The following is an 8,448-nucleotide window of genomic DNA, read 5'->3' as shown; positions in this document are numbered from 1 at the left end:
CAGCTGGGGGGTCCCAGGGGGGTCCTCACACCGTCCCTCACCCCGGTGGCTGCTCAGCCGTGGCCCACACAGCTTCATGGGCTGAGATAGACCCCGACCAGCCGTGAATACAAACTGCAAAAAACAGCAACAGATGAGATCCTGCCTTTCAATTATTTATAGCCTTAGCACATCACTGAAGACGGGGGTGGTGGCAAGAGAAGAGTGCAGCAAACTGTATGCTAATAGCAATTAAATCTGGGTTCAACTGATATGCGGAAAACATAACAGGTCTGTGACTTTTGCTTTAAAAGGGGTGAAAAATCAGCCCGTCCCCGCTAACTGTTGGACGCGTCTTCACAGCAGAGGCTCTGCAGCAAGCACAGATGGGAGCTGAGGCAGGGACGCAGCTCTGCCGGGCATCTCTTCTCCGCATCACAGGCTGTGAAAATCCAGCCTTTGGAGAGAGCTTGAAATCACAGGCACTGGTTCCTACCATGTGCCTGGATCCAGGGCTGAGAGCTAGGTTATTGATCCCTATTTTCCTATGGCACAAAACTGAAATAACAGTGCCGGGCTGCTCTGGGTTGGCAGCAGGGAGGAGGGCGGCTGGTCTGGCTCGCTCACTCATGGGTCTGCTAACATGTCCAGAGACATCAGAGGGATGAAGGGGAGGAGAGACAAAAAGCAAAATCAAGGCATGGTCCCCTGAGCATTAAACCATCAGCTGTAGAATCTGAGCCTAGACAGCTCCGGGGCAAGTTGAAAAATATTGCTGCCCTATAATAGATCAATCATAAACACAGACTCTCCTCCGCCTCCCGGCGATAGCTCTGCCGGGAAATCCCTGATGCAACCCAGCCCTCGCCCCCTGCTCACCAAGCCACTGCGCTGCCGAGTGCCAATCCCTCATGCCCCGCAGCCACTGCAGCTGGCTGCAGGGAGGGCTGGGAACCGCCAGCAGAGGAGAAAAGCGAGAGCAACAACAATGGGCTTTGCATTTGCTGGCACCTTGCGACCTGCCGGAGCGGTGAGAGCTTCTCTCCAGGGAGACAGGCACAGAGACGGCAATTTATCAGTCTGGCTGCGGTGAAAGGCCAGCTAAACTTCCCTGGGTGAGGTTTGCCCATCTCTGGCTGCGTGTGAGTGCCAGGCATGAGCTGAGAGTTGGCTCGGCACAGCCCAACCTCAGATGGACCAGGGGGGACAGCCAGGACCTGCCTGGGACTCGCAGGGAGAGAGAGCATCCTTCATCCCTCAGCTGCCTTCCCCGGGATGGGCTTGCTGTCCCCATGCCAGCTGGGGGGCTGGCCACTGCTCACCATCCCTAGGGGCTGAGCTGAGCCGCGGGGGCTTGCTCTGGGCTCCAAAAGTGCCAAGAGCCATGAAAAGCAGCACTTTGAGGGCAGTTTGCTAAGAAACAAGTGGGAGATGGGCACAACTGCACGTCGGAGAGGAGTATCCTGGAAGGAGCCCAAAAATGAGACCGTGGCTGAGAAGCCCGTGTATGCACGCGTTCTCTGAGTAATGGGGAGGGGATGAAGGGGCTGCATGATGGAGGGGACACGCACGCACAGCATGAGGAGACAGGCAGGCAAGCAGGCAGCAGCGGGGAGGGGACCAGGGAAAAAGCAGCATATGCATGCAAGGCTGTGGGTGGGGGAGCGCAGGGTGTGTGCAGAGGGCATTGCAGGGGGGTGAGGGATGGCTCTGTCCTTGTAAAAGAGCAGAGAGACCCAAGCAAGAAAATAAGGACCCCTGCAGGGATGTGGTCTCCACCAGAGCTGGCTTCCCAGGCGGAGGCGAGGGAGTTCCCCCTCAGCAGCTGAGTGGTTAGGGAGGCTGCAGACAGCCAGACATGATGACTGGGGCTGGGAAAACCTCAGCATGGAAAGAGGGCTACAGGCAATGGCAGCAAGAAACTTGGCCATGTCTCTGCTTCATGACATAACGCCGGCGGGGAGAGGGCAGGCTGCTCCCGGCGTGGAGAGAGCCACGCAGGAGGGAAGGGAGTTGGTCCAGGCTGCAGGATCAGCCTCCTCCTCCCCAGCAAAGCCACTCAGCCCCGGCCACCCCAAGCAAGGAGAGACCTTCTCCAGAAAGATAGGTCCATTCAGATACGAGACCCTTTGCGTCCCAAGCACTCCATCATCCACTGTTGCCCTGCCAAAAGCGCTCGGGACGTCACTGATATTCATTCCCAAGGGGGACAGGTCATGCTGGCTCTCCTTCCTGGGGAAGTCCCTGCTGGTGGCACCAGGCTGGTCCCCAGCCCTGCTGCTGTGGCACCGCTGCCCCCCAGGCAGGGGTGGGGGCCAGGAGGGGTTTGAGACCCCGCGCCTTGCATGGCATGGGCATTTCCAGTGCTCCGAGACTGGAAAAGCACAGCGAGAAACCAGCTCATCCACAGACCAGGACCATATCCACGTAGGATATGGTTTGGGGGAGACCACGCTACAGGGAAACGGCTGGGCACAGGGAAGAGGCGAGGGCTTCCCCCATCTGAGGAGGACTGGCCCGTGCCAGTACTGGCGGGTTACTGGTCCCATTGCTTCCCAGTGCAGTGCCAGAGATCTCACAGCTCCATCTGCTGGCTCCACGGCCAGGGCTGCGGAGCAGGGAAGGTGCTGGGGAAGGGGGACAGTTGGTGGGATGAGCAGGACAGAGCGCTTAAGAAAAAAAATCCACATGGCCTCTGGATCACACACGTTTTTCTTGTTATTTTGATTTCTTAACAAGTAGCCTGCAGGTTGCATGTATGAAAATACGAGAGAATCTTACACCAGCAAAAAAAGCAAACCCACAGTGAGCAGCGTAAAAGGCCCTGCAGGACACAGCAGGGAGGAGAGCACCTGGAAGCTGCGTAGCCAGGGCTTGATGCTGTGCAAGCTGCACCAGTGACACTGGGTTTGGTTAATGCCTTTCCTTCAGTCCACCTTTCTTGCATTAATTCAGTCATGAAATCTTTTCTACCATGTCCATCTTCAGCATCAAATCATTTGCAAAGTCAGGAGGGGATGGATGCATCTGCCTCGGCAGCTCTGCAGGTCTAGCCCTCGCTGGACTCGTTTGCCAGACAGCCCAGAAAACAATTTCAGTACCCGGAGTAGTTTGGGGGTTGTTCACTTCAGCTCTTACTACTCACGGTGAGCAGCAGATCCCCCCGTGTCTGTGTTTCTGCCCCTCGACCACCCCGGCAGTGTATGAACCCCAGAGAACACAGCAAAGAGTGAGTGATAGACCTCAGTTCAGGAGGGTGTTAGAAACCCCCACCCCACCCCAGCAGCCGGCATCCCAGCACTGTCGGGTGCCTGGTGGCACAAAAGCAGAGCAAGCTGGGAAGTTGATGGAGTTAATAAAAGTCATTCATCAGCCAGGCACCCCGGCCAGCCTCTCTGTGAGAGGTATGTAATAAAAATGAAAAGTACGATGAGGATGGCACAGGCACAACAGGGCGCGATGTCTCCTGAGTTGCTCCTGAACCCGTCCGGGGCTTGGTGGTGGGCTGGTGACTGCACACTCGCCGCTGGCACCCCTCTTCCCCCGGGGATGGCCACATCTCTGGGCTTCTCCTGAGGCCCCGTGGAGCTGGATTTCCCATGGCATCCCTGGTGTCCCCTGTGCATCCGTCCCCCGATGCACCCCCAGGTGACAGACCTTGCAGTGCTCGATCTTGTGGGGCCCCTGCAGCCTCCTGCAAGAAGGGACAAATGACATCCTCGCCGTAGCACTTCTGCCAGATGCTGACAGGTGACCAAATCCAACAGGATCTGCCCGGCACTCTCCTGGCTGAAAACCGGCTCTGCCCATACCCGGCACTGGTGGCACTGCTGCCCGAAGCCTCTCATCCTTGCCCGGCCCCCTACCCCAGCCTGATCCAGGTGGATGTGGAAGAGGATGACAGCCTGGGCTGAGCTCCACAAATACCCACAGCAGGAGCACCAGAAGCTGAAAGAGAGGAGAGCCTGAGTGGTGGGACGGAGGCTGCCACGGGGAGTGGAGCACAGAGCTATGGGGCTGACCACACCATCACCCCACATCTCACTGCTGCAGCGAGACAGAGGGACCTAATGCCCCTTGCCTGCCCCATGGGCACGTGTGTCCAGGGTGGTGGGATGCTGGAAGGGACGGGAAGTGAGTGGATGCCCGTGGCACGGGCCATTTGGGCACTCTCCAGCTTCCCCCCAAGCTTATTTCTTACAACCACACATCTGAATTTGGGTGCAACTCCCACCATGCTACATCCCCCTCCCTTTCTGGTCACCCTCCAGTGGGGAATCAGGCCCAGTCCCCCACCTCCTGCAAGATGAAGCCAGAGGCTCCTAAAGTCCACCTTGCCCTCTGGGTACCAGGGAGGGACTCAGGATGCCACTGCTCAGCCCCGCACTGTTCCTCACCCAGCACAGAAACCCTGGCTGGCTGCAGATGGAGGGGCTGACCTGCTTCCACCCCCCTCCCAAAACAGTCCCCGCAGGATTACCCTAGAGAGGCTGAAGCAGTAGCCTTGGTTGTCCCAGTGTGAGCCAAATGCCAGCCCCGCTGCACCCTGAGCTCTTCCCCTGGCTGACAGCACTGCAGGAGCCAAGTGCCCCAGGGCTCATGTAGGGTTGTGAGCCATTTTACAGATGGGGAAACTGAGGCACAGCACGGCTGCACAAACTTGCCTAGCGCCGCCTGAGATGCGACTGTCTCTGAGGCTGGGCCAGGCATGGGAGATGGGGGAAGGCTCCCATTACCACACCAGTTTTACAGCTCATGAGAGAGCATGAGCCCCTGCCAGACCCAAAGTTTTGTCCTTTAAACCCCAGGCTAGCAGGCAGAGAGAGATGAGCAGAGGCAGACTGCTTCCCCTGGGGGCAGCAGGGGTGTGCCTTCAAAAGAGGGGTTCTGTGCAGTTCATAGACAAAAGAGGTAATTCCCGCGGCTCTGCCTGTGCAGGCAGTGTTCCACCCTGCCCTCTGAGCCTGTCCTTTGCAGGAGCCTGGGGCTGGCTGCCCCCGTCCCCGCTGCTCTCGCCTGGCCAAGCCATGCTCCTCCACCACCTGCATCCAGCCCCAGGGCAGGGCTTCAGGAGTGAGACCCTGGACCATCTTCAGGTCCCACTCATCCTCTGGCTTCACCTCATCTATCGGGCCATAAAATACCTCCCTCCAGGTGTCCATCCGCAGTGGGTCCATCTCTCCTAGGGTCTGGGCTCGCTGTCCAGGCACAGGGCAGCGAGTGCCCAGGGGTGCCCAGCTGCCCCTGCTGCCTGCCCCGGGCAGGAGCCCTGGCCTGGGCTGGCTGGGTCGGCAGCAGGCAGGGAGCCAAAGTGCCCATGTGCTGCCCACAGGGCATCACCCACCAGGGATGGGGGGCGGGAGGGTGACACAGTCTTGCCTAACACAAAAAATCAGGCAACCACAACACACAAAGAGGAAGAAACAAAAAGAAGCATTTCAGCAACAAGGTTACCCTGGGGGGTCCCTGGCACAGGTGATTTGGGATGCACAGCGGGATGCGAAAGCTCAGCACCCAGGTGTTTCTGGAGGATGAAGCAATCTCCAGGTGACACAAGGGACATCCACCTTTGCACGGGGCCAGGGCAGACGCTGCTGTACACAGCTCATAGGAGGCAGTGCCAGCCTCCACGGGCACCGATTCCCTGTGACTTTGCTGCAAACCTCCAGCTCTAGGTGCCCCTCAGCTGCTTTGGGTGCCCAGTTCCACCAAGGCCAAAGGCAGGAGAGCATCGGGATGTGTCTCCCTGGAAGCTGAGCCCAGCTGGTGGATAAAGGCAGCACCCAGCTTCCTGCCGAGCTGCTCACACATACCTAGAAAAGGCTTCGGAGAAATTAAAAAGCGCAAATACATCCTTGGGCTGAGGAGAAAGGGCTTGTTTTATTCTTGCAAGTACACTCATCCTTTGCATGGGGCAGCTGAGGGTTGTCCTCATGCAGAATATGTCCCATAAGAAACCACCAGACCCACCAGGCTCGCCAAGGCTGTGGGACAAGGTACCTGGCTGAGGCAGGCTGTGTCCCCATCCCTCCACGAGCCGGGGAAGCCTCGCCATGCCACGAGCGAGGGCTGACCTTGGGCACCCAATTTTCCAGGCGCTCCACCAGCCCCCCCAGCCATCACCCCTGTTCCTCTTTGTGAGCCCCAGCTCCCACTACTTCATGAAATAAAGCAAGACGAAGAGGAGCACTGCCAAAACACAGAGCAAAGAGGTGCCAATGCAGCAGCAGCATTTCCAGGGGAAGTTGCTATTGAAGGGCGAGGGGCGGTGGGTTGGGGTTGCACAGGGCCTCATGCCCTGGTGTTTCGGGGTGCGATGGGTCCTGGTCTTGTCTGCATCCATCAAGGGCTCCCGGGCATCCAGTGCTGGGGCCAGCCTCGACTCGCTGCAAACGCCGAGCCGGCAGCCCTCACAGCGGGCACTGTCGTGTGGCCCCACCACCTGCGCGTCCACCACGACTTCCAGGACGTCGGAGGGCTGGATGGGCAGATGGTAGAAGTACTTGAGGATTTTTAGCACCAGGTTGTGCAGAAGCCTCTCCATGGTCTCCTGGCTGAATTCGGGCTCCTCCAGCTGGGGGTCGGGGCACCGCCTGCACGCCTGGCGAAAGACTCGCATCCACACCATGCCCCAGCCCCGATGTCGGCACATGTGGAACAGGATGTGCGCTTTGGCCGAGGACCACTCACGAAAGCACTGGGAGCACCGAAACCTGCCAGGGCACAGAGGAGATCAGCTCATTCCCAGCTCCCCGTGCTGGCTTCCCATGCGGTCAGTAGGGACCAGGGCAGCCAGGGCTGATGGATTAATTTCACTCATGGAAGCTTTATACCGAGCTGTCCTCCCCCTAACAGCATGATGCCAGTCTGGGGAGTTCAACACAGATGTCAGCTCAGGACTGGCCCCAGCATTAGAGATTTTAGGAGCCAGGCTGCCTGCTGGGACCACCCTGGTCCCCTTTCCTAGCCCATCCCAGCCCCGCTTCCAGGAGCAGGGATCCTTGGGGCGGGAAGCATCAGGCTCCAGGTCTATTTGCGGCTCCAGCCCCTCACCTATGCCGGCTCATCACAGCTCAGCACAAAGGCCAAGGCTGGGGAAGTCAAAAAAAAGAAGAAAAATAGGAGGAAGGTGTGGGTGGAGGCTGCAGGGCAGGTGAGGAGATGTCTTGAGGAGTTGAAAGGTGTGTAACCCGTAGATCTTCGTCTTGCACAATCTGCGTGGGGGCTGGCAGCCAAGGTCTCCATTTGCTGCCACCCGGGCAGGGTGTCTGGTCGATGCCCAGGGTCCTGCCCAAGGTGGAAACGGTTGGGATGGTGGGGCTCCTCACCAGCAATGCAGAGCCACAGCCTCTCTCTGCTCCGGGACCCTGCAGCCTGGCGCAGATGCAGGGACTGCTGAGGCATTGCCCCACGTCCCAGCAGACAGCGGCTCTCCCTCTCCTCATCCTCTGGGTGAAAACCCAGAAGATTTGGCTCCAGTGTGGTATAAATACCCCTGCTCGCCGGAGGAGCTCTTTGTATCTTGACAACAACATGGAGAAACTCTGGCCAAATACCACCCGCCCTTTGGCCCTGTGGAGCTGCCGCACTCTCCTTCCCTCCAGTTATCGTGATTTTTTTCCAGTTTGGCAATAACCCACCAAGCTTGGAACAAAATGGGAAACCCCTCCCAGCCTCACCGACCTCCAAACTGCCCCTTTTGTGTCAAAAGCTGTTTCCTACAAGCAAACTTTGAGAAAGGGAAAGGTCCGCATGGCAGCCTATCGTCCCTTGTCCCATCCCAACGGGGACCAAGCCGGTAGCCCCCTACCTCCCAAGTGCACGGCGCTGCACAAATTCCTTCCAGCCAGGCTTGAGGATGTGCACCTGCAGGCTATTGTCCTCCTGAAGTATCCATGGCTCTGTTAAGTGCATATCTGCAATCTTCGCTGCAAAAATGTCCTGCCAGGTCCCCACGGTCCCACCTGGATCTGAGGAAGAGGCAGTGACCAGGGTCGAGTTTGTGTCTTCTAGGTGCTGATACATGTATGCAACTTTCTTTTCCCCAAACCTTTCCTCTTTGCACAACGTCTTTGTGCTTGGAGAGGGGAACCTTTGCTCCCACGTGAGCAGCACCGCCCCATCCTGATCCCTGTGTCAACAGGCTCTGCTGACGCTGCTCCAGGTCCTGGATGGGTGAAATGTTCCCCAAAGCAAGGACAAGGTGGGTTTCCCCAAGCCCCACACATGAACCCTTGACCCTGCTGAAGCCATGCTCTTGTGATGCTGCCCTGTCCATAGGCAGAGAGGTTGGAAAAGCAACCCCCTGCCAGGCTGCCCGTGCCCATCACTGTCATGGCAGCGGGGGCGAACCGGCAGAGATTATGCCCAGTGTAGGAATAATGGAAGTGAAACCCACCAAAAATGCAAGACTCAGCAGCTGATAAAGCCCCAGGTAGCCTTATCTCTCTCAATAGCTGCCACCAAGCG

General features: G+C 58.1%; 1 protein-coding gene across 1 annotated transcript; it reads right to left on the bottom strand.

The window, feature by feature from the left end:
• Positions 1-6,133: 6,133 nt before the first annotated feature.
• On the bottom strand, positions 6,134-8,004 carry LOC142413075 (receptor-transporting protein 3-like). The gene is made up of 2 exons (XM_075509121.1): positions 7,790-8,004; positions 6,134-6,692 (listed from the first exon to the last, which is right to left on the bottom strand). Exons 1-2 carry the CDS (start codon positions 8,002-8,004, stop codon positions 6,134-6,136), a joined length of 774 nt encoding a protein of 257 aa, XP_075365236.1.
• Positions 8,005-8,448: the final 444 nt, after the last annotated feature.

This window comes from Mycteria americana, chromosome 7 (assembly GCF_035582795.1).
Source record: "Mycteria americana isolate JAX WOST 10 ecotype Jacksonville Zoo and Gardens chromosome 7, USCA_MyAme_1.0, whole genome shotgun sequence".
Lineage (NCBI taxonomy): Eukaryota > Metazoa > Chordata > Aves > Ciconiiformes > Ciconiidae > Mycteria > Mycteria americana.
The sequence above is the reverse complement of the archived record's forward strand: the minus strand, read 5'-3'. Positions and strand labels throughout refer to the sequence as shown.